Genomic DNA, 25,157 nt, shown 5'->3' on the forward strand with positions numbered 1-25,157 from the left:
CTTTTAAAAGGGGAAAAAACCTGGTTTTGGTTTGCCCATTAATTGGAGTCACACTCTGTGTCACTCAGGCTGGGTTGTTTGTGTTTTTTTTTAATCTTAGCATATTGCATTTCAAACACAATCTAGGCCTCAACACTTGGTCCTCCTCTCCCCTTTGGAAAGCTGTGCAGGATGACAAGGTGCCGCACATGCTGCAGTGTGGCAATCTTCATCTGGAAGGACTTGATGATTGCTTTCAAAATCCTACTCTGCTTCATTTCATGTTCATTTCATAGTTTCACAGACAGAGCTTGCTAGCTCAGGTGGAAAATGATATCTAAGTAAATAAACACTAACATACAGAATTATTACATCTACGATAGCCATTGAACAACTCCAAACCTCTTTTTCTTGGCTGAGGAAGATTTGTTAACATCTGTTGCCATTCTCCCTCTTTTTTTGCTTGAGGAAGATTAGCCGTGAGCTAACATCTGCACCGGTCTTACTCCATTTTGCACGTGGGACGCCGCCACAGCATGGCTGGTGAGAGGAGTAGGTTTGCGCCCAAGATCCGAACCCGTGAACCCGGGCCACCGAAGAGGAGTGAGTAGACTCGGCCATGGGACCGGTCCCTCCAAACCTCTTTAATTTTCTACATAAGGAAGAGAGAGCCCTCATCTTGGAAATTTTTGTTGCCATGTACAAAACTCAATAACAGAACAGGGTCTTTGCTTTGAGGTCCAGAACTTTCGTGTAAACCATCAACGCATAGTCTATTTGCGTGAGTATACAGCAGCAAAATCAGGTGGAAGACTGCTTCCAGAAGGACTTGCTAGAAGCATTTCCTAAAAGCTGTGCACGAAGTGAATTTTTATATAGCAAACGTTATAGACACCAGGGCAGCAGTCATCAAAATTCAGTCATTCGAGGGTCACCTTTGCCATCATTATCACATCTGCACAGCACCTGTACACTGGTCTGCTTAGTATTTTTCTTTAAGTCAAACCACTTTTTATTTAAATTTATTTTATAAAAAGCATTATATCATTATATCACTTCTCTATATGTCAAACTAGAATCACTTGCTTTCAATACAAAAAAAACACTGTTACGTCAGATTCCCTCTAATGGTACCCACAGAATGCTCTGAACCCAAGGCCTGCCTTCTCTCTGTTGCAAGAGGAAACTAGACACTTCGAGAGAAATATTTAACACAAACTGGTACCAAACTAGGACTTTCCCCCTGATGGATGAACAGAAAGATCATCGACACGAGAACAATTTTCTCTCTGTGATTCCGTCATATTCAAGGACCCACAAAAACCATCTGATCGACCCCCAGTAGTAGAGTCATATGCTTTGAGAAATGAGTCGTTTCTTTGAGAAACTAGGAGGAATTAATGAATGCACCCATACTTTGTCCATCAGGGGGCAGGCCCTCTGGTATGTTCTGTGTTCTGGAAGAGATGGCCTTATAAGTTTTCCTTCTGACTCCAAAACTCTATAAGGAATATAAAATTACCAGGTATATGTAAATGTGTGCATGTTCACCGTAAAAACATACATGAAATTAACATTTTTAAATATGTTATATGATTCTGACCATATGAAATTTTGGAAAAGGCAACACTATGGAGACAGGACAAGATCAGTGGTTGCCGGGGGAAGGGATGAATTGACAGAACACAGAGGATTTTTAGGGCAGTGAAACTGTCTGTATGACGCTATGATGACAAATATATGTCTCTCATTATACATTTGTCCAAACTCAGAGAATCAAACACCAAGAGTGAACCCGAATGCAAACTATGGACTCGGGGTGATAACGATGCGTCAATGTAGGTTCATCGATTATAACAAGGGTACCACTCTGGCGAGGGATGTTGGTAACGGGGGAGGCTGTGTGGGAGGGGGCAGGGGGCATAGGGGGACTCTGCCCTTTCCAGTCAACTTTGCTGTGAACCTAAAACTGCTCTCAAAAAATAAAATCTATTTTAAAAGTTTTTAAATATGTGTGGCTATTAAGGTGTATACACATTTCCTCGTCCCTCACTTTTTTAACTGAACCCATTCCTGCAACTTTCTGATTCTGACGCGACTCTTCAGAATGAGTAGAAAAGTCCATAAAATTCCTTTGGAAAACAGTCTTTAAAGTGGGTACACCTGAATTCAGTTCTATTTTGAGTCCAAAACCCCATCCCTTAATCGGGCTTTCTCTCCCACCCAGGTTTTTTTTTTTTTTTTTTTTTTGAGGAAGATTAGCCCTGAGCTAACGTCTGCTGCCAATCCTCCTCTTTTTGCTGAGGAAGACTGGCCCTGAGCTAACACCCGTGCCCATCTTCCTCTCCTTTATATGTGGGATGCCTACCACAGCATGGCTTGCCAAGCGGTGCCATGTCCACACCTGGGATCCGAAACAGTGAACCCCGGGCCGCCGAAGCAGAACGTGCACACTTAATGGCTGCGCCACCGGGCCGGCCCCCCTACCCAAGTTTTATCACAATAAAATGCAATGCAATGGACCATAAATCATTTTTTTTAAAGCAAAGATTCTCACAAAGTTAGGTAAAAATTAGATCATTTAAAAAAGGGTGGAGGGAATCCTTGCTGACTCCCTGCACCGCCCCCTCCAGTCCCCCACCCCCAGCCTCAGTGACTGAAGCCAGCTCCCGAAAGAATGGATGACAATGAGGGTGTGGATGTGGCATCAGAGCTGAATTAATGCCTAGTCCCTGATGTCATTGCTCCACCAAGAGCTCAGGACAAAAAAATTATCCAAGAAAAAAGAAAAGGGTGGATTTTGGCATTTTATCAGCAAAAATCTTTTGCTCAAATCCGTATCTTGCACCTCAAACAGGTCTATTACTACCTAATTCTTTCCTTACCTCCGCAGCATCCAAAAATACGATTGCACAGGATAAGCACAATTTGCTACATATACACTGAAGTATGTTGATCTTACCTATGTCTGGCTCTGTCGAGCGAGCACAGATGCCTATAGGACATAAGAATTACCCTCAAGAAACAGTAACTTACATACTCAGCTGCAGGTGAAACCGTCCGTCTTGGTTCCTATATAGCTCCTCACATACTATAACCCTGTCTCTGACATTCTTTGGCTAATACGCTGCGTGTCAGCCAGCTCATTCCCAGACACACTAACTTATACACTTGTAGGTCTGAGTTCTACCAAAAGACTCTGCTGAAACTGACTTCCATTTCTCATACAAACGTACTCCCCCCAAAATCCGCATAAAACCGGATATCCGGGGGAGAGAGGGGGAAAAACAAATATAAATGCCAGCTCCAACCAGGGAGACAGAGGTTGTAAAAATTAATGAGAATAATTGTTGTGAATTCTTGCTTTTGAAAAAAAAAAAACCCTCACGAGGGCCAAAAATCTTAATTATGTCTCTCTATTAGGGGTTCATTTCCTGGTCCCAACCAGAAAGCTCGTACCTCATAAATACAGGCTCCTTACACAATGATTTAAGCAGGAGGAAAATGCCTTTTAATGGCAAAGTAAGTTAATATCGGAGGATAGACATGCTTGCATACACAGCCATTGTTGCAAAAGCAGGGAAATGAAATGCCCACACGACCTTTTTTTTTTAACACCTAAGTATTTCTAGGATTGCTCTGGGAGCTGCTGACAAGCGCAGTGAAAACCTTACAAAAACGTGTTTCACAGAGTGAACGTCGCTGGGGAAGATTCAAGTTTTTAAATATCTTTTCCAAGCTGTCAACCATCTGGGGAAATAACTCTCAAATCCAGCTTGGGATCACATCTGGGCTGAGGAAATATGTCGTGTCATTAGGAGCCCCGTGGTATACGGGTGTGTGAGCGCAGCGTAAGAAGTGAACTCCACCGCAGCCCTGCCTCCACCTGGTACCTGCAGCCCAGGGGAGAAAGATCATTCTGGAGGCACTGAGCCCTTTTAACCAAAAATTGGTAGCTTGTATTTTCCCAAATGGACCTGGCAATTTAATACAGGCATTTGCTTTTCTTTCCCTGCCCATTTACCCAAAGCATAGGCTGGGCAAATAGTCCTTGAATTGATGCCATGATCAGCAAATGAATTAACCAAACCACAAAGACTAACATTTGTCATTGTTTTTCAACCACAGTAATAAGAACCTATTTAAAATCTCAGTCTTTCAGGTTCTGAAACAGTCAGGGCAGGCCAAGAGTTTTCCAGAGCCTGCGTTTTGGATGCAGATGCTCAGTTAATATCAGTCAAGTAGCCAATCAATGGAATCAGGTAACACTCTGCACATCCCCTGTGCCGGGCTCTGCACTGCACGCTGGCTGAGGATGATCTCATTTAATCCTCATCATGATAACAACAGCTCATTCTCTTAGCACCCCATTTTGCAGATGGGAAAAACTGAGTGAAGCCACTTGCCTGAGTCAAATGGAGTTGAACCTGGGCAGTCTGCCTCCAGACTCTCTGCATCACCCTACGTGACGGTGGCTAAGAGCCCAGGTGGCTTTGACCCGTGAAGTCAGGAGTCTCAACATCTGCTCTAGGTGGGACAATAAAGTCACAAGACAGAGTCCACAAATCACACCAGCCTCGTGCGCCTAGGTAAATCACACATTGTATATCCACGCGGGGCACCATCTGCAGGGGCCCTAGACTTCCCTGGAAGGGAGTCCTGCTTGGGATTCACTCCTCACAAAGAAAAGAGGTGCCTCTGCGAGTGTACGACTAAAACAGGGAGAAAACCTAACATGGGAGAGAGGGACCAAAACTCGTCTCCTAGGAAATCCCTCTTCTGGGTGGCAGGTTGGCTAAAAAGACCTTTACGTACAACTCAGCTGGACTCCCTGGATGAACCGATAAAGAAAAAAGCAATTCCTGGGTATGAACCCTTGGCGTGGTCACCAGATACGCACAGATCCAAATGCGTATTTGGAGATGCACATTTTTAGACACACGGGCATTCAGACACACAATCTCCTAGATTGCGCTCAAAACGCACGTGTACACATCCCACTGGGCAGACACCCCTTTGTGCACACAGATCGCTAACTATATTCATCGGGGAAGACATCTTTTAAAAAATTTAAGAAATCTGGGGGGTGTTGGGTACTTTCACGTGTGGTTGTGGTGACAGTTTCGTGGGTATATACAAAAGTCAAACATCAAATCGTATTCTTCAAATATTGCAGTTTATGGTCTGACAATTATGCCTTAATAAAGCAAGAGAAAGAGAATGTGTGCTCCCCCAGACCTGCCCACCCCTGATGAACCCTAAGACCATAACTACACGGAGCTTAGGAATTCTCCCCAAAGGACGGAGCACCCGCATCCTTCTTCAGCAGGTCACCTTCAGGTGTCTACCACTTCTTGCCCTTTCTGGATGAACCTGGGCTTTCATGGCAAAAAGAAAAAGAAAAAGATCCAACATAGTTTTGGACCCTCTTCCAGGTCTGGAAGCTGCTAGGCATATATATATGGGGAACCGGGCATCCTTGGTGCTATTTTTTCCAATTTTTTTTTCCCTGTGACTGTCACCACAAAGATAAACACAGGTTTACAGCAGCCATAGAGCAAACAGGTTTCTAGCAGCCAGACTCAAATTAGCCTGAAATAGTTTTGCAACTTTCAGGGCATTTGACTTTAATGTTTCTTCTCTTATTGGTTCAACGAGTGGGGGGAACTCAGAAAAATCCTTCTGCCCCTTTATAAAGCAATGGCATTCTTCAAGGAGTGAATTTTCTCCTAGAGGGACGATCTCTCAAGACCTGGGTTCCCTGTTAGGCCTTGTGGCCTACAAGGGACCATCCATCACAGCTTGGCCTGGTCACTGACAATCTGAATTTGGAGATTACTCACAGCCCTGGCTTCACGGGGTGGATTATCTGACACCCAGCCTGGACAGGAATGACCTTCACGGGGCGACTAGAGGCTTTAGGGTGCTAAACCCATCTCTCACCCCCCCCCCAGGCCTCTCCTGCCTGGCCCCACAGCCCCTATACTCCCCCCACACCCTTATCTTGCAGGTGGGGATGGGAGCTGGGGAGGGGGAGGGGCGTCACCATCCCCACGTAGATCTCTGTCAGTCGTCCACGTGACCCGCCCCCACCGATCCCATATGGATCCCCCCTACTTTCCCCTACACAGCCTTCTAACCCCAAAGCACTGCTTAATTTTCCTAACAGTCTACAACCCCACAGTGGCCATGGCCCCTCCCCAGCCCCTATATCTTGCCTTTCCAGACTCCAGATATTTTCATAACAAGGTTTAGGACTCATTAAATCCTGCACCTCACGCCCCCCAATAAAATGAATCCACGTGCACTCAAGTTTCTAAAGAACCAAAGAGAACGATGACAGATCAAAACAAGCCTTTTCTCCTGAGGAAACATAGACAATACTGCCCAAACTCGGGGTTATGGGGGCTCTGTTCCAGTATCACCGCCAAGCTTTGAAATGCCCTAATCAGAGCCTGGATGTTGAACAGCGGGGGGCCTAATGTCGATGCAAGTGACCTGCACCATTCCGCTTCTACTCGGCGCTCGCTGCGGCTGTGATCTCCTGAACGACGACGCATGGCCACATGCACGCTTTCCCTCACCAAGCTGTGGTCTTGCAGGATCTTATCCAAGACCTGGGAGGGGTGCTCTAGGCTGCCAGTGGCACAGGTTGCTCGGTTTTTGTTTCTGTTTTAACAACACACGCTTTGCTTTAGTATGTGGCCTGGGGTCATTAATTGCTGAAACAATCACCCAAGGTTTCGGGCAACTCTGCCACCTGCCCGGATTTACGTTGAAATGCATCCAAGGGGCAGAGGAAGGGAGAAGGAGTCTGACCCCCACAGAAAAGGTGTCCCCAGGAAGGGTGGCAGCGGGTCTCCCGCCAAGAGCAAGGAGCCGTGCAATAAAGCGATCTTCTTCCCAGGCATCATTTCATGAATGCAGTGGGATGCTTTCTCATTGCACTTGCGCATGTGGTCATGTGTGGTTTGCCAAGCTCGTTTCTGACGGGTGTACCTGTGTGTGTCAGACAGTTGTGCCAGGCCCCTGAATTTAGTACAAACAGCTGCAATCCGGAGCCCGCAGATCTGCCCCTGCTCCCAGCCCCCTGGGGCAGAAGTTGGTGCCTGCTTCCTGGAGGAATGAAGCTGCCAGTAAGGTAAGGTTTCGGAGGAGACCCCTGCAGACTCATGCAAATGAGCTGGTGGCCCCGGCACCAGCTCCTGGGCATCCAGCTTACCTTGTGGTTCTGGTAGGAAGTCACCGCGATAAACGCTGTCTCAGGAAAGACGTGGGTACAGAACGCAGTATTTTTTGAGCCAAATCCATTATTTTCGTCTGCTTTCACGATGTGTAATCTGGGCTGGTATTTGTGCATGGAATTTAGAATAATCTAAAAATAATAAAGAAAATGAGATTGTAAGAAAAATCAAAACCCCTTTGTTTCCAGATAAAACCCCACACCCCACCCCCCAAATTAGCCTCTTTATATAGGCTCTCGAAAAATAGTCCAATTTTTTTCTCCGGTTTTGAAAGAGGACCAGTGATTTCATTAAAAAGAAACATTTCAAACATGACAATTTGCAACAGAAAAAGCCAGGGTAATATTCCAAGAATCACCCAAAGAACACACGGCAGTAAATCAGAATTCTTAATAAAGTTTGCTTAATAAATTAACTCTCTGCGTAGGAAACTTCCCGTCCCCAAAGAGAGCAAAGCAAGTCTGGAGCAAGGAACTGGCGCCCCCAGGAAGCCTGGGCGACAGTTTTGGAATGAAAGAGGGGAAGAAACAAACAAACAAACAAACAAATATACAAATATTCCCCCATCCCCAAAATAACAAACTCTAAAAGATGCAAAGGAAAAGACCGAGAGTTTGCAGAACTGGAATAAAACTCGTGGGCTTGGACCTTTGTTTGGAGAATGTGCAAAGCTGAGTCAATGAAAAAAGGAAAATGGGGGGACTCTAAGGATGGTGAGATGGGGAGGAAGCACCCCCACTCCCCCATCCTACCAGGGCCCGGCTCCTCTCGAGCTTCCCTTCCTCCAATTTCATCAACATTTCAGGCTCCACAACTGGAATTATCTCCAGACTTGGCCCCAGACAGAACTGCTGCATTTGCTTTTCTGGAAATATTCTCTTTCTCCTTCCTATCTTCTCCACGTTTGGGGTGGTCCCAGGACAAGTGGGGTCTTAACGGCTGTCGCTGTACTGTGTTTCCAACCACCACAGTCAATATTACGAGGCGGGCCTCCAGGGCCGCCGGCCCTTCCTAGAAGATGAGCATCCTTACTAATAAAATTGGGTTTGTCGTTCTGACGACGCCTGGGTTTCGACGCTCCCGGGAGGCCGCTCCCGCTAATATTTACCAAAACGTCCTGATAGAGACCCACCGAATGGGCGAATCGCCGCGTTTAATGGGCTGAAAATCTGGCCTGCTTTTTCCCCAGGACCGCAAACCGGAGCGGCGGTGGTTGTCTCGGTGGTTTTGATTATTTGCATTGATGACCCTGGGGCAGGGTTCTTGGGCCAACCCGAGAGACCGGCCTGGAGGAGGGGGAGGGGAGCGCGGCCCGGCCGGGGGAGGGGCGAGAAGCTCGGGGCCCCGCGGCTCCCCGACCCGGGCCGCGCGGCTCTAATCTCCGGCCGCCGTGGCCCGGCCGCCTCCCTGGCCGATAGCGACGCCGGCCGGGGCGGCGTGGCGACAGAGAGACGCAGCAGGGCCCCGCCGGCCGCCGCAGCCCCCAGCCGGCGCGGCCATCGTCCCGGCTTAGCCAAATTGCTTTGACGGCCGGGGACAGTGTGGAGACATCAGCGCGAGGGCGATCTAATGGTTCCTAATTTCATTAGGGCGGCTCTGGACTCCAAGTCCGGAGTTTGGGGCGGGAATGCATGGCGGCCGGGGAGTCTGGAGCAGCGCAGGGCTCCGCTCCCTCTTCCGCGGCTTCGGAAGGACTTGAGACCCGCAGGGGTGCCCGGAATTTGGTGGCGGGGCTGTGCGCCTTCCCCAGGCCTGCACCCTGGCGCGACCCCAAGAGCACACCCAGAGCCGCAGAGGGAAAGCTAGGAGCCGAAATGGGGCCGGGGCACAGTCCTGCTTCCCGGCACCTAGGTTCCACGGAGGCCCCCACCAAAGGGTCCCAGCCTCCAAAAGGGTGCCAGCCAGCCAGGAGATGCACTCGGGACCTTTACAAAGTGGTCTCATCTCTCCCCAGCGCTTAACCTACAGCATCAGTTCAGTACTGGCAGGTACACACCACCCGCCCCCCGCCAGCCAGTGCCCAGGCAAGCCCGAGGTCACTTCAGTGCTGGGGTGCACCAGCAAGCCGGAGGCTGTAGGCAGAACACCCAGGTTTAAAGGGAAAGGAGGCCCCGGATCTCGCCTAGAAAGGCCCTTCTGCAGCTTCTCCTCCCTGCCAAAAGCGCAGAAAGGGAACGGGCCATCCTTCTCTCTTCCCTGCTGGCCAGCAGTTCCATCTCATACCAACCACGGGTAGACAGCGGCATGAAGCGCATCAGTGGGGGCCCCGTGGTCCCCTTCCCACCACAGACCTTGTGGGTTCAGTGCTTCAGCCCTAAGGCCCCACAGGAGCGGATTTCTCATTTGGGCCTTCACAACTGTCCTTCTTCCAGCTCAAATCCATTTCCGCCTGGTCCCCTCCTGTCCCCAAATTGGGGACTATGTGTTTGTCGATTCTCTCTCAAGAGACAATACGGCAGGATGGGGACCACTTTCGAATTCGAGAGACCTAGTCTCAAATCCCTCTTCCCAATACAAGCTGTATGACCTTGGGCAAGCCCCGCCCCTCCCCTGGACGCCCATGTCCAAAGGCGGTGTGGGGGTACTCCAACCTCCTCTCTAGGCTGGAGGGCCAAATGCCCGAAGACCAGTGAGCCCACTTGTCCGGTGGAATCATCACGCAGGATTCTAAACACTGAATTCAGAGACTGTGTTCTGTCCTGTTGATTAATTACTTCCAACGAAGAGATTTAGGAACATTTTTTCAAAAATCAGTGTTTTGTTCTTCATTTGTTTTCCTTTGAGGAAGAGAGAGTGATGCCCTCTGGAGAATCTGCTAAAAGCTACACATTCTAGTGGAGGGTGGAGGGCTGTACACGCTCAATATCCTGCGTGCAGTTTTGGGGGTTCACCAGGACCCCCTCTCCAGGTTTACGACCCTGGTCTACGTTTGCCTGCTCTGGGCATCGTGCTGGGAGGGGAAAGTTGGAAGTTGGGAAAAACATAAACCTGAGAGTATCGAGCTGACAGGGGGAAGGGGTACAGAATTTGCCTCTGGGGGTGTTGGTTTCCCCATCTGTAAAGGAGGGGCAGTTGGCTTGGGGGGTCGCAGGATTTGGAAGCGGGTAGGGAAGGTATATATGGCTCCCACGTGGTCCAGCCTCTGTGCAGTCTGGGCTGAGTAACCCCAAGGCTAGAGGGACCATGTTTTCTGCAGGACTGAAACACAGCCCCCACCCCTAATCACAGACGGGGCTGAGGCGCAGACCTGGTTCACCAGCCCGGTGCCCAGGCCCAGAACTAGCGGCTTGAGCCGCCCCATCCCAGCAAAGGCAGAGGGTTGTGTGCTGGTGGCAGGGATGCAGGGTGAGTCCCTGGCCAGGAGAATGGGGCCCGATCTCCAGCCACCCCAGAAAGACAGACCCAGAGTGTGTGGATGGTGGACCACAGGGAGGAGTACAGAGAGGCACCCATGTGAGTGGGAGAGAGGTGGCGACAGAGAGGAAGAAGAGGACACAGAAAACTGAATTAGAAAGGGAGAGAAATAAGAGAAAACGAAAGAGAGATGAGAAGGGGGAGAAAAGAGAAGAGAAAGGAAGGCCGGATCAAGAGGTAGAAAGAGAAACAGACCAGGGGAGGGAATTTTGAGCCAAGAAAGGAGATGCGTGGGCTCGAGGAGCCAAGAAGAGAAACCACGCGAGCAGAAGGGAGAAGAGAGAGGGCAAGTAAGAGAGAGGAGGTGTGGACCGAGGACCACGGGCGGGCTGCACAAGGTACTCACATGCCCAAACGGGTCCAGGTGGTTGTTGGTGAGCTTGAGTTTCTGGAAGGAAACGAGCTGCCGCATCCAATGCGCCCCGGTGGCGGGTGAGTCCGGGTGCACGTAGAGGCGGCCCGGCATGGCGGGCTCCGCTTTGCCCGTCACAGACCTACACGGAGGAGAGGCAAGACCCGCCCAGAGTTAGTGCGCATGGTGCCTGCCAGTTGTTGGTCGCATGAGGGCTGCTGAATACGAGAATGATCTAGAAATGGCCTGACTCTCAGGTCTCACTTGGGCATCTGCAATTCCAGGTGCCCAGAAGCCTGGGGCCGGTTTCCAGGCGAGCCTCCGCCGGCTCTTTCTTCTTCCACCTCATTCCTCCCCGAGCCTTGAGAGCCTCTCCCTGCCCACAAACAACTGGCAGGTTCTAGAAGCCTGAACGTGCAAAAAAACCCCAGAAAACTCCTTCAAGTCTCTCAAAGGGCGCTACCTCTTCGAGCCTCTGAGCTCTTGGCAGCCACGGGAGCAATCTTCCCAAGGAATGGGCCTCTCTCTCTTGCCTGTTTAACTCAAATACCACGGGCCGATTTTGCAATTTCATAAAAAGGCATGTTCAAAGCAGGTAACTCATAAAAAATAACCGTAAATGGTTTTATGCCCCCAGAAATACCTCCAGTGCTTGGTAACAATACTCTTTTTAAAAATCCACAACCTACGGGTCCGGCAATAGATATAGACTCTTTACTTTTTCTGAGCCTCGGTTTTCTCGCTATAAAATGGGGGCTAATGGGCTGCTCTTTCTCCCTCTCAGGGTGGTCAGGAGGATGCCGCGCAAGAGACAGTGAAAGCCCCTAGCGCACAGTAGGAGCTCAAAAAACGTTTAGCGGGTCAGCAGGGGGAGGGAACTTTGGTTTCCACTTGCCTCCCTGTCCCCCTCACTTGCCTTTCCAGTGCCTACCATTTATTATCTGCGAACTTGTATCTGTGGTCATCGGCAGGAACAATGTCCATGAGGAGGATGTACTTCGTTTTGGGATTAAGGCCGGTCACCTTTACTTTGTAACTGGGAAACATCCGCCTAAGAGACACCGGGAGGAAAGAGGAAGAGAGAGGGAGAGAGGAAGAGGGGGAGAGAATTAATGCCAATATTCTGAAGGGCGCATCCACAAATTTTAACGAAAGTGAACCCTTAAGAAACATGTAAGAGAAAAGTAGCCCACCACTCTGCTCTTGCCAAGATCCATCCCCGGGTTGCCCTTAAAGTTATGGAGGGAAGAAAGGCAAAGAGATGAGAAAGGAGGCTGGTGACTCCACACATCTAGGAGGAAAACAGAAACCAGGAGGAGAGGACTTCTAGAGAACTAGTTTTGAAGAAGGCCTGAGAGGGACACCCATGTCAACTCCTGCTAAGCGCTCTTTTCAGAGCCAGACACCTACTTTTTTAATTGGAGGCAGGAGGAAGCTTACTAAGTCAAAAGGTGGCCTCCTCTTCCGCCCAGCCAGGTGCTTTGGCCCACCTGCGCAGCGGGGCCGTGTCACGTGGACACCAAGGTGTGTGCGCCCTAGGGACGCACCTGCCGTGGGTGCCCACAAACCTCCGGTCCTGGCTTCAGTCCTCCGCCCCCAGAATACAACTCGGTTGGTGACCTCTGACATGAGTCTCCAGCAGGAATGTATTCCTAAGTGTCCCACCGCTTCTCTAAGGCGCCTGGCACGCTTCCTTGAAGAGTCTAAACTCTTTGGCCCTAGGCAAAGAAATTCAAAACCCATGCGGATTTGGTTTCAGAAAGAGCGGGGCCTGAGAGAGGATCGGGGCGTTGGAACGCCGGTGCCGCGGAGCTGCGTGCGCCGTGCCCTTCCCGCCTTGGGAGGAGCGCGCCCCGGGAAGGGAGCGTTCTCAAGGCTGGCCTGGGCGACAGGACAAGTTGCTGGATCCTGGCTCGCTCGGGGATGACGGGCAGGGGTGAGTGGAGGCCTCTCCCTTCCAGTCTTGGAACCCAGGCCTCGCGGTGTTTATCTGACCGGCCGCGCGCGCGCGCCCCCGGAGGCGGAGGCGCGGAGGCTTCGCAGGCCTTTTATAGTTAAATCCTCTGGGCTCCGGCTGGGGGGGAAAGGAGGCCCCGGCCGGCCGCGTCTTTCCTTCCTCGGCAGAATGGGAAGAAGACCTTAGTTCTTTGCTATAAACAGAACGCGCCTCCTAGTTCACTCAGGCCGAGCGGGGGAGCAGACATTGTTTAATTTCAAATAATAATAAATGTCACTGTTGTCAGTTTATTGCGGGAGGCTTCGGCTGGAGAACCGGGGGCGTCTGCCCAGGAGGCTCCACCCTCCCCCTTCACACACTCAGTGGCTTGGGCCTACCGGCCACTCCGGCTTCCCTCGCCTCCTCTGGGCTCAGTGGGACTTTCTGACCTTCCCGGCCAGTCCGGCACCGGAAGGGATGTGGGGAGGACGTCCCCAGGCCTGGGTGCGCGCGCGCACACAGACACACTGAGATACGGAGTGGCGCGACCCTCCCACCCCTTCCCCCAGAAGTCTAGCATTTCCAGCTAAAACTCTGCGAGCTTTTAAGAGGAACTGCGGGGTGAGTGTCTTGACGAAACTGCCGTGTTTATCGGTGTCTGTATACAAAGCCTGGCCGAGCCCCCATTCAGTTTCAAAGGCTTCGCCTGCTTTCTATAAACAATGAAGGAAGTAGCGAATACATTCAGCGAGTCAGCGTTTGGCAATCGGGTGGGACTCTGGAAGCACTCCAAGGTCAGGCAGGGTGAGAAGGAGGCTAGGGGCGAGGAATCAAGTCTGAGACCGGTGGCATCCCCGTGTCCTCTCTGCACCTCTCTTTTCCCGCTGGCTCTCCCTCTTGAACCCTCTTTCTCTCATTACTAGTCTATCCCAATAGCACAATCTCAAGTTCTTGATTCTTCTTGATACCAGGTGGGCGAAAGGCTCAGTTGGAAGAAATGCCCTGTTTCCAGACTTGAATCTTGCAGGTATTTCCCCCACCCTGATGGAGATCCCTGGAGGAGTTCTCTGTGCCTTCTGAACCAGAATCGGCTCAAACAAAATGCATTCATTCTCTCTCTTCTCTGGCGCTCTGCTCTCCCTTCTCTGTCTCCTCACCTTTCTCCCCTTCTTCTCTCTCGTCTCCCAAGCCACTTTTTCTTCTACGTCTTTCCCACGATTTCCCTAGGCCCCTCTCAGAGGTGACCGGCTCACCTTCCAGCTTTGGTTATGATCATTTCCGTGCCCACTTCGTGGAATTTCAGCCACAGTTCTCTTTCATGGAGAAACACCTTGATGCCTTCCATGCCCTACAGGAAGGAGAGAAAAGTCACACAGACTAGCCCAGCACGGGCAGTGGGCCTTCCCTCCCCAAACTCCTCCCAAGCACAGACACTTCTCCTCTTTCCCTCCCGAGCCTGTGTGCTCAGAGGCTGGAAGCTGGCCCCAGCCCACTGCAGAGCGCCCTGGGCTCTGGAATTCCCATGTAGGCTCCATCCAGGAGAAGTTTGATCCCCACAGCGCAGTACTGTCTCCTCCTAATGCCACCAACGCAAGGCTAGAGAAAAATCCCCAACTATCAGGATGCTCCAGAAAGTCTGTGGGAAGGATGGAGCAGAGCAAAAAATTGGACCACTCTTAGTCCGCATTAGCCAAAATTCAGCTAAAGAAAAAAATAATAATCTCGAAAAACACACTCAGGATAGTCTTACGTCGACACCCAGATGTCCACACGCAAACATACAGACGGGCAAATTCTGTATATACGTCTGTTTAATGTCACCATGGCGGTGCAAACATCGACAGAGGTGAAATTTAAAATTTTAAATGCCTGTATACTCTAAGAGGCTCCCACAGTCCAAAACGAAAATTAATTCTCAAATGTCTATATCAATAAGCTTTCTAGGCTCCCCTCACATGCAGTTTCGTTCACTTCAAGCTGTTTTGATTATGGACACAGCTGAAGCCATTTAACATTTCCACTTTTGACTAAAAGTTATTTTACAAAACCGATGCAAAAAAATTATATACAAAGTCTTCTCTTTGCAATAATCCATAACCGTCTAATAAGTGGATTTGCTTTCCTCTAAAAGAAAAAAAATCTAGGTTTCCAAAACTGTGTGCCCACTGCTCTCTGCTTCTCTACAAATATACACACGTTTTCCTGACACGTGAAGGGCAAAGAAAAAGGCGATGAAACAGCCAGGACGAGCAGCGAAATCGCAAAGAAGAGTTTTAGCTATGTAGATGTCTCTCTTTTGCTCAAGTCACCCCGCGTCAAGCCATCTGACACCCTATTCAAAAGCATCTAAGTCTACAAGGGCAGCCTTGAGGGCCCAGAGAGCCAGGGTGTAGGGGGCAGGGCGCGAGGAGAGGCTTCGCCCTCTGTCCCGGCCCAGCTTCCAGCCAGGCGAGCCCGCGGCTCCGTGCGCCCTCCCGGCACAGCCCTGTGCGCTCCCCGCCGCCGGCCAGGGCGCGCCAGCCCGCCAGGCCCCGGCCCAAGACAAATGGTGTGGCGCGTGGGTCTCGGCGGCGGCGCGGAGGAGGCGGGCGGAGGCGAAGGCTAAGGAAGATCTAAAGAGGGGTCAAGCCATCGCTCAAGCGGGCCTGAAGCGGCCGCTGACCCGGCCCTTAATGAGGCGCTCAGGGCCGAGTCCACACCTAGCGCAGCAGGAAAGGAGTGATCTGGGCCATTGTTAGCCGGCCCCAAATAGCCGGAAAATTAGGGCTTCTCTAGCAACTTAAATGTATTTCAAAAGTCCTCTGGCCATAAAGATAATCGTCACAATAAAGTGGATTGGAATATACTGGTACTGAGGGCGGCAGGGCAGAGAAAGGTGAAATGGAGTGGGGATGAGAAGGAAAGGGGCCAATTGGGAGCAATGGACTCCCCGCCTCCCTCCTCCCCCGCAAGACCGGCTCTGGTGGCCACAGAAGGTCCCCAGGCGCGAGGTCTTACCTGCTGGGTGAAGGCGGCCTGCGGGGACGACGGGGACTTGCTGGGGGCACCCAGCGCGCTCTCGGGTTTTGAGTCGCAGGGTAGGTCCTTTGCGTCAGGTTCCAGGGGTGTGTGCGCCAGGCCAAAGCCCTCGTCTGCGTCGGCCATGGTGTGCCGGTGGCTCTGTGCCCGCGCGGGGTCCTGCTCTGAGGACGGGAAGCAGAGAGAGAGAGAGAGAGGGGCAGAGAGAGAAGAGAGAAGGTTGGAATTGCAGCTCTACTGACAGAAAAGAGCAGTTGGGCCCCCAGCGGCCAGCTACCGGCACCTCCGTTCCCAGCTGAAGGAGGCTGCAGAAAGTCCTGTTATTATCATCATTACTATTACTTTATGACCACGCACAGGCTCTTGCGAAAGACCCCGGTCAGATCCCGAACGGGCGAGCTCCGCATCTCCCCTGCGCAGGCTCCCCGCGATAAGCGAGCTGCCCGTCAAATTTGTCTGGACTTCTGGAAGAGCCAATAAAGATAAGGCCTGGGTATTTTTGGAAGCCATTGGGTACGAACCAAAAACAAAACAAAAACCTAGTGTCCTTTGGAGAATTTTTTTTTTCTTCGTCAAAATTACAGGAGGCCATCAGAGCTCTTTTGATTTAAACTCGCAAGGGGAATATTTTTCTGCAGCAGGCAGCATGCCTGAAATAACCCGCCTCTTGCAAAAGCAAAAACACAGGCGGAAAAGATTTGCAGATCGAGAGGCCGGTCCGAAAGAGAATTCACGTCCATCTTTGATCAGTTACAGGTCTTGAAATTAAAAGTCCTTTAACATTAAGAGCCCTCCCCTTTCCCCCAACCTTAAGCAACGTTAAAAATAAAAAGGAGCCAAGCAGACCGCCCGGCAGGAAAGCAAAGCGGCAGCGCAGCAGTTCGCAGGGAGGCGCGGAGGGAGGCGCGCTGTGGGCGCCGGTGGCCAGCGTGGTGTCGCCGGCCGGGGGTGCGCATTCTCCTAGCTTTCCTGGCTCTCTAGCCCGGGTCGGGCATTGTGTGGAGCAGCCAGGCCGAAGGGAGCTTCTCTGAGCTTCGGCTGGGCCTGGCTCCCGGGAACTGCAGGCCCAAGCTCGGGCTTGGCGAGAACAAAATGGGTCCCAGATAAATCCTGGGCTTCCGGCGTTGCCTCGGCCGCCTAGGTCCGACGCAACGCGGAAAATGGCCCGGGTTTGGAGGCGTACGAGGTTGGAACGCATAAAATAACAGCTGCAGAACGGTTCAAACCCGGACGAGCCTCCCTCCTCTCTGATCTCCTTCCAGTGTCTCTACGATCCCAAGTAGGGACTTCCTCCCTCCAAACCCGGGAAGACTGGGAAGGGGGTGCAAGGACGGCCCCCAGGATCTTAGCAGCCGCTTAATTAAGCAAAGGCTGCATCCCGGAGACGCAGGAATGAGGCCAAGGAGAAGGACAGCTTCTGAGGCCCTACTCCCCAGCAGCTTGCCTCACCACGCCCTTGGGGTTTTGGGGTAGCGGGGACGGGAGCCCCGCAGCCTGCTCACAACAAAAGAAAGCAGGGCCGGCGTCCCCCACGTGTGCTCCCATTCACCGCCGGCCGCGGGGACAATCCCACCCCGCGCCCTCGCCAGGGTCCCGGGGAGCTCCGGGCTGGCAGGGGCGAACAAGATGCGGTTTGACAGAACCAGGCCGCGCGTCCTGCAAACCTCAACGCCGCTCCCCGAGCCGCGGCCGCCTCCCCGGCTGGATCCACGCGCCCGGGAGCTCCGGGCCGCGCAAAATCTCTCTGCCAGCCGGGCTCTGCAGAATCCAAGGCCAAGGCTGGAGTCCCGCCATTCGCGTCTCCCGGAGCCGACGCGGCCGGCAGGCTCCCTCCCGAGCCTCCCGGGCCAGCTGCGGAGACGGTTACCTCGCTCGGTGACGCCGGTGCATTCACCGCATCCCTTCTTGCTCCTAGTAAGGAAGCCGGCGGCGAGGCGGGGGCGCGGGCATCGTGGCTCCGGGGTTTATGCGGAGGGACTGCTTGCCCAGACTAGCGGCTACTGCTGCCTACAAAGGAGCGCCCACCGCTGCAGGCTCGGCAGCGACTGCCCACCTCCAACACACACCTCCTCCGCCTTGCTCTCGCTCTCCCTACAGACTTCCAAGTTGTCAGGCGCCAGAAGGGCTCCAAAGAACGCAAAAGAGTAGCCTCGGGGTGGGGGGGGGCACCCTCAATAGTATAATCTCAGTGCCCTGCTCCCTCCTTGCACCCCCAGGGAGGGAAAGTTGAGAGACCAGAGGCAGCCGTGGGAATGGTCCAAGTCCTTTCTGAGCGCGGCTTTCAGGGTTAAAGTCCCGGAATCGGAGGTAAGACTCTCTCTCTCTCTCTTTCTCCTGCCCTCTCTCTCTCTCAGAAATACAAGCTGAGCTCAGTGACGTTGGGCTGCCTTGATGCTTACAAAGTACTGAAATTGCCTATCCAACTAGATCCCACTGCACGCTGTCTGCCTCTGCCTCTCTCTCCCTCCCTCCTCCCTCCCTCTCCCTTCCCACTCCCTCCCCCAACCACTTTTTCCATGAGATTTCCCGAACACTCAAATCACAACACGACTCTCAAATCCAGACCTGGAGATCACCCCCTCCTCTCCACCCCCTTCCCAACCTCCATCCATCTCTGCTTCTCTAAGCGCGGCTCGGTGGCTGCAAAAAATCCTGCACAAATCATCGCAAACCCGGTCGGCTTCTGCCCGGGAAGTAATCTCGGTGACGCGGGCTGCGCAGAGGACGGAGTCTGATCGCAGGACGCGTGCACACACCCGCCGCGCGCCTCCTCTGCAGCCTCGTCCGCATTCTCTCCAACGCTGACCTCAGGAGGAGAGCTGCCTGACCCCGCCTGGCCCAGCCGGCCGCCGCTAGCCGCCCTGACATCTCTCCCCCTCCCCACTCATCACCCCGACTCTCAGTGACTCCGGGGTGAAGGCAGGGTGAAGGTGCGTTGGGATGGGGGCCGAGATCAAAGATGCCAAGAAATCGCCGTTGCCCCCCCCCCCCCCAGAGCCACCAGACCTCCCTGGCTGGAGGTGTACACAAGGCAGTGCCCAGTTTTATTAAAATAATCAAACAGTCATTGGGGGCTGGCTGGGGTTTTCATCTCCACTCTCCTCTCCCTGCCCTCCCCCCTCTGAAATGTATTATTTTGAGGGTCGAGTTGAAGAGGTCAATAGAAGCGTAAACACAGTCAGTAGGTCAGGCTGAGCAGACCCAGATTGGAGCACCAAATATTGGTGCTTAGAATAAATGTGAGGGCTCCCTTTCTGTTTCCCACCCTTGTCTCCCGTACCCCCTTCACCCACTTCTTTTCTGGGGCTCTGATTAGAGACTTGGGCCTGCAGGCGAAGCTCTGGGGAGAGGGATGGAGGCAGGAGAAAGGCTCTGAAAATCAGCAGCCACCCCAGTGTAACCCTCTGTGGCTCCTCGGACTAAAACCCCAGGGCAGGCCTGACACACCCTTGCAAAATTTCAAAGTGGATTGTCCAACCCTAAAAGTGGGACAAGCGGGGAGAAAATGGACCAGAGCATTTGCTACGGTTCTCACTTCACCTTCCAGGTTTGTTTGCAAGCAGCCTTTCGCCAAGGCAGTTTATTTATTTGTGAAAACACCCTCACCCTTCCAAAATGTCAGCTCAGAGGACTTTGGGCTTGCTAAGGAGGCGACCTCGGCCAAAGATGGAAAACAAACATGGCTTCAGGATGAGGCTGACTCTCCGAATCTCTGGCAAAAGGAGGGGAAATCCGGAAAGACTTTTCCAATCCCTCTAAATTCTCAGAGATTTGCGGATAAAATAAATTCCCATAAATAATCTGCACGCCCCTCCCGAGAGAGAAAAATCCGGACTCTCCCAAGTAATTGCCCAGCCAGATTCATGTAGGTTGTGGAGCGCTGGCCACTGAGTGAAATTAGGATTTTGAAAGCTCGAAGGGGAATCTGTTCTGGCCAGGTGACACTGGAAGGCAAAATGCGAGAGAGTCCATTCTTATTTAGATGGTGAAAAGGAGCCAGGCTGCGAGGGGGGATTCAGCAGGGCTGGGGCAGGAAGCCAGGGGGCTGTGGGCAGGCAAAGGGCTAAGAGAAACCTATGCCCCCCTCCCAATACCTCTCCAGGGCGACACTCACCTCCGAAAATCCCACCTCTTCTTTCCAGCGCAGAAGCCACGAGTGGCGCCTCACTGGGGAGGGGGGTTCAGGTGAGGAGTTTGGAAAGGACCCCCAAAAGCGACCCCGTTTAGGCCAAGCCTTCTTCCAGCGTCAGTCAAGAGTAGTATGTACCTCCCAGCTCGAAGTTGGTTTGTGGTCTTCGACAAATTAAATATTACTGTTTATTACCAGGCATACCCCAATAAAATAAAGAGGCAACCCGGCGATACCGACTATCTCACCAGCCACTGCACCTATAGGACTTGGAGACGTCATGAGTCACGCAACCGGCCCGCGCGCTGTCACGCTCGACTGGGGGCAGCGGCGGGAGGTTAATTTCTCTCCGTCTTCGCCTATGACTTCGGGGTCTGCGCAGCCACAGGTCCCAGACGCCTCAGCCACGGGAATAAATAAAGAAATAAACAAACCCAGGGCCCTCTGGGGAATGGGGTGGCAAACATCGGACACAAATAGAGCCAAGATCGATGGGGGGGGGGGTGGGAGCGACTCAGCGAAGGAGGTGGGAGCCCACCTCAGCCTACGATTGGAAAGAAAGCAAGTTGTTTCGGGTGGAACGAGGTCTCTTACAGGAGGCAAGACAGTCTTATTATTTTAAAAAAAAATTCTTTTCAAGGAGGAGCTCTCGGCAAATGAATATCGAGGCACCTCCCTAGCTGGTTACGTTTGGGACGCGATAACTCGGGGCCGCTTCCAGACCTGCGTAGAAGTAATTACTGGGTTATCACGGAGGGGAAAAGAGACCGACGTTAGCACGTTAGGACGAAGAGAGTCGTCCGCAATCTTTCTTGCTGAGAAAAAGTCCATTCGCAAGCTAGGTCCGGGGATGCAACTGGTCCCCGCGTGGCCCGGCGGGGGCGGGGTGCGAGTGGGTGGTGGGGTGGGTGGAGAGGAGCGATTTCTGCGGAGAAAAATTAAAGCGCTAGGGCCTGCAGAGGGACGAGGTGCTCTGTTTTGTTTTGTAATAAGGGTTATTGTTTTTTGGTCTCGTCAATGGGCATGATTGCTAAGCAGCCCCGGGGCTTGCGCGCGCGAGCTTCCGCGTGCAGCTGGAAATGCGCTAGGTTCAGTAGCGAAACGTACTGCGTAGACGCCCCAGGCGGCGCCGAGAGAAGAGCCAGGCCCGCCTAGCACGGAGCGAGCGAGCGCCGGGCCTTCTGGAAGGGTAAGTTCCCCGCCAAGGCGTCCCCGAGGGAGCCAGACGTCGGAATCCGGACTCGCCCCCAGCTTCGGGGTTCGATCCCGGGTTTCACGCGCCCCCAGCCCCCAGGGCTTTCCGCAGCATGGCCTGGCTCCAGGCCCGGTCCGTCTGGGGCTGAAGCGGCAGCGAAAAGTGTAGGAACGCAGCCGACCGAGCGGCCCCAGGAGCTGAGGTCAGGCCCGCGGGGAGAGCGGGCAGTGGTTTCCAGCGCCGGACGCGGACGCCAGGGTCCCCCGGGCCGCAGACTCTGCAGCTTCGAGCAAGCAGAGCCCGCGTCCCTCCTCTTGGCCAGGCCACAGGGGCGTCCCCAAGCTTGGCTTTCGTTTCCCAAGGTATTAATAATTATCTTTTCCCCAATGTGAGGCCCGTTGGGTGCAGCGTTTGCTCCCAGATGCCAAGAGCCGAACGCGAAATCCTTCGCCTAAAGCCTTGAGAGGAGTTCTTATTTGACCTCTGGGCCAAGGTGGGCCAGAACCGGAGGCCTGGGCTCCGCTGGGGCTGGAAGGGGAAGGCGAAACTCTGATCGGGGCGAGCTCCTTTCCATTTGGCTCCCTTCTCTCGCATCCCTGCGCAGGCCCCGCAACCCCCCTGGTCTGGCTCACAAAGGATTCCGCAAACTCAGCTTCCCGGACCCACTTTCCCAGGCGCTCCGGAGGGCGCGCTGCGACTAGAAGAAAACAACGACCTAGGTTTGAGAATCTCCGTTCTTTCCCCCAACCATTGGGCAGTCAACTCAACTCGAGGCAGAGGCGGCAGCACGCGACCTCCTTTCCTTCTTTCGGAGGTTTAATGCTTTCCCCGACCAGCTTCCAGCTCCATTTTCTCCCGACATGTATTTTCCTCATTTTGCCAAATCCCTGCCCTGATTTTAATGCCGCCATGCATCGGAGAGCAGAGGTTCCCATCTGAAAATCAAAACCCAAACAAAAGCGAGGGCCGACCGCTGTCGATGTTTTTTCTTCATTCTTTCCTTCTGTTTTTAAGAAAGTCGCCTTCAAAACCACCATGTTTCTTTCCTCTCAAAAGAGAACTCGCGCAAGAATCCACTCCCTTTCCATTTTTTTCCCATGTGTCCCCGCCTGACTCGGGTCTCTGCTGAAGGCGAAAAGTAGGCAGAAGTTCGGATGGGACCGGGAAAATTAATAACCATCATAACAATAGAGATGATAAAACTAAACTTTGGCCAAGTCATTTTGCGAAAGCAAGGGTCAGCCTGAGGCTGGGAAGTTCTCAGGGGGTCACTTTCCCTCCTGCCTAGTTAAATCCGGCTCTGTTATATTTTTTCCAGGACTGCAGTATCTCCCTTCCCAATGTTTTATTGGGTTCCTAGTTCCTAGCCACCGCCCCTCCCTTCTGACCAGAAGGATTTGGGAAGAATACTAACTGTTGTCATTATTTTGATATCCAATATTCCCCAATATGTCCACCAATAATTATTACTCCTTATTTTACTTATTATTATTCATGTTGATGCTGCTTTCTGTGCTTTGGAAATATGCCTCTTCTCTCCCCCAAGTTCGGCAGATGAGATTTTTTTTCCCCCTTGGTTGGGGTAGTGAAATGAGAAATAGAAGTGGAAACATCCTTCTAGAAGCCCAGCTGAGACATCAGTGCTGGAGATTTGCGGGCTCCACAGGAACAGAGAAGGCGGTAAGAAGACGCAAAGGAGGCTTTCTTGCTCCCTCCAATTTGGGGAGTCCCCAGCGGACAACAAGGGTGGGGGTCTTGAGCTGGGAGCACCCGGAGCCTCCTCCGATCCTGTGGGCTGCGCTGAGCACGAGAACTCTACCTGTAACTGCAGCCCAGAGTCTGTAGAAAGGCGGCCAGGTACAGTCACTGTGTCTGCATGATCAGCGTGTCCCCCAGCCCCAAAAGATGTGGGGGGAAAATATACTGAATTCCAGGGCTCTGATCCGTTAACAGAGAGACTCAAGCTAATACCTCCAGGTCTGGGATATGGGCGGGGGGGGGGGGGGGGGCCCTGTCTGGGTACCTCTCCCTCAACTGGAGGGTGCGATGGAAACTGGGAGCCCCCTGCTCTCTGGGGCTCTTGGGAAAGACAGATTTTCTTTGGCAAAGGGAAGGGTGTTGCGCTGTCGACACGGCAGACTATTTTTCTTGTTCCCTCACAAGGAGGTGGGGGAAGAAAAGAAAGCAAGAAAGAAAGGGAAATTAAATCCACACGTGTTAAGCTCGCTCAAAGGGCCGGATTCAAAACCAGAGAAGAAACTGCAGCTCCAGTCCTGGCTGCCCGCGGGCCTCTTTCCAGCCAGCCCGGGCCTCACAGAGCCAGGCATCCCCACTGGAGAGAATTCGATCTGATGTTTCATAAGGCGCTTTATTTAAGGGGGAAGGGGCAATGGTTCCTCTCTGTCTATACCACCGAGTCTGAACTCTTAGCGGCAAAGAAAACAAAGGAGATAGCAATTGTGAGAATAGTTACCCACTTTGAGAAAGCTCAGCTCATACCTCCCAGCCACCCAATGATTCAGGTAACATTCACCCTGTGGCCAAAATGAGCCAGGCCAGTGATTTTGGGAATTCCTGGGGTCTGACCAGTCTTCCAGACTTGGGCCTACCCAGGTCAAGAGAATCTGAAAAGCTAGTCTACTGACCCTGGAATAGTCCACTTAATCTGCCCGGCTAAACCCCACATCCCTTGTTCCTCTTTCTGGGAGAAACCTGCCTGGGAGGAGGCCACAGGCCCCAGCTTCGGGAGGAACTCTGCGCATGCAAGGAAGGGGGGCGGCCACCCCTCCTGGAGCTGCGAGTGAAAACTCTAGTAATGACCTTGAGGAGGTGAAGGGAAGCGGGTGACGAGGGCCGCCAAACCCCAAACTGGAAGGATCCGTCACCGACGGGATTCTTTGGTCGAGACCTCTAATTTTTCTTCCCTTTCAGCCCGGGCCGTGAGCACCACAGCGGGTCTCCTCTGGCCTCCTGCTGCTGGGTTTCTGGCCTTTGGGGACGCGGCCTCGATAGAAGGGTCCGGAAGCGGGGACCACAGATGCCTTGCCCCCCATCACAATCCCTCCCGGAAAACACTGGGCTGAAACTGACAGAGGCTCGCCCTGGGGTGCAACGGACCGAGGTCCCCGGTGGAGAAGTTCCTGGCGATTGTTTCCGCAAGGGCCCTTCGGTTTCCTGGTCTCCATGGCAACCCCGGAGTCCCGTCGAACGCTCTCAACAATGGGGCGCCCCGAGGACAATCGCGCACTTGCTCTGCGAGCTCTGTGTCCTGCAGGGCGCTTCCGCCCGTCGCTCTTGGCTTTCCGGAGCCACTTAGGTAGATTCAACACGAAAGGGATTGAAAAACTACCCCCCCCCCTTTTTTTTTAAACGGAGGAGAAAAATCGAGATTTAGTAGAATCTCTGCTGGCTAGGGTCGTGTCCTGAGCAAAAGCCCCAACTTGGAGTTCAGAGCGATGACCTCGGAGACGCGAGCGCGGGCGGCGGGCAGGATGGTTTCATCGAAGCCGGCACCTCGAGCATCTCCACCGGGAACCTGGGACTCTAGGAGTCTCGGAATCTCTCCACATCTGCTGCCCGTCTCATCCGCACCCGACGCTCCCCGCATCCAACCAAGCGACCCCTTCGCTTGCCTGGAATAACTTCTCCTAAATGGAAGGAGAGAAGTCGGGAACTAGAAATAGTGGCATTAAGGTCTGCAAGGTCTTTATGAGGGAAAGAATACATTATACGTTTCCTTTTAGAGAAAACATTTTCCATTGTGGATGTAATATAAATAACATTAAAATAATATTTGGGGGTTTCGTTGCTTTCTTCTTTGAACCTGTGTTTGGGGGAGGAATGCCCCTCTTTTTTGGGGGGTGGACAGTGGGCAATGCAGACTGACTTTT

The 25,157-nt window shown here is 52.7% G+C and overlaps 1 protein-coding gene and 2 long non-coding RNA genes across 17 annotated transcripts in view; 2 read left to right on the plus strand and 1 right to left on the minus strand.

Moving 5' to 3' along the window:
* TBX5 (T-box transcription factor 5) overlaps positions 1-25,157 on the minus strand; it is an 80,469-nt gene that overhangs the window by 23,482 nt on the left and 31,830 nt on the right. For 2 of the 12 annotated variants that reach the window (XM_070516134.1, XM_070516128.1), the window contains exons 1-7: positions 18,546-18,684; positions 17,811-17,950; positions 15,923-16,107; positions 14,179-14,273; positions 11,921-12,040; positions 10,984-11,131; positions 7,202-7,354 (exon numbers count right to left, since the gene is read on the minus strand). In XM_070516134.1, coding sequence (XP_070372235.1) covers positions 7,202-7,354; positions 10,984-11,131; positions 11,921-12,040; positions 14,179-14,273; positions 15,923-16,069 — 663 coding nt within the window. In that variant the 5' untranslated portion in view covers positions 16,070-16,107; positions 17,811-17,950; positions 18,546-18,684. The other 10 variants (XM_070516136.1, XM_070516131.1, XM_070516129.1 and 7 more) reach the window with 9 other exon arrangements.
* LOC139045922 (uncharacterized) lies at positions 17,172-20,408 on the plus strand. Of its 2 annotated transcripts, none has more exons than XR_011505344.1 (3): positions 17,172-17,857; positions 18,160-18,250; positions 20,271-20,408. It is a non-coding gene; the product is annotated as an uncharacterized lncRNA (long non-coding RNA). The 2 variants fall into 2 exon arrangements; XR_011505345.1 differs by lacking the exon at positions 20,271-20,408 and adding an exon at positions 18,571-18,709 and having other exon boundaries at positions 17,327-17,857.
* LOC106842233 (uncharacterized) lies at positions 20,533-25,071 on the plus strand. 3 transcript variants are annotated; one of them, XR_011505342.1, is made up of 7 exons: positions 20,777-20,914; positions 21,111-21,261; positions 21,661-21,760; positions 21,872-21,986; positions 22,814-22,947; positions 24,199-24,583; positions 24,681-25,066. It is a non-coding gene; the product is annotated as an uncharacterized lncRNA (long non-coding RNA). The 3 variants fall into 3 exon arrangements; XR_011505341.1 differs by lacking the exons at positions 20,777-20,914; positions 21,661-21,760 and adding an exon at positions 20,533-20,671 and having other exon boundaries at positions 24,681-25,071; XR_011505343.1 differs by lacking the exons at positions 20,777-20,914; positions 21,111-21,261; positions 21,661-21,760 and adding an exon at positions 21,490-21,629.

This window comes from Equus asinus, chromosome 8 (assembly GCF_041296235.1).
Source record: "Equus asinus isolate D_3611 breed Donkey chromosome 8, EquAss-T2T_v2, whole genome shotgun sequence".
Taxonomy (NCBI): Eukaryota; Metazoa; Chordata; class Mammalia; order Perissodactyla; family Equidae; genus Equus; species Equus asinus.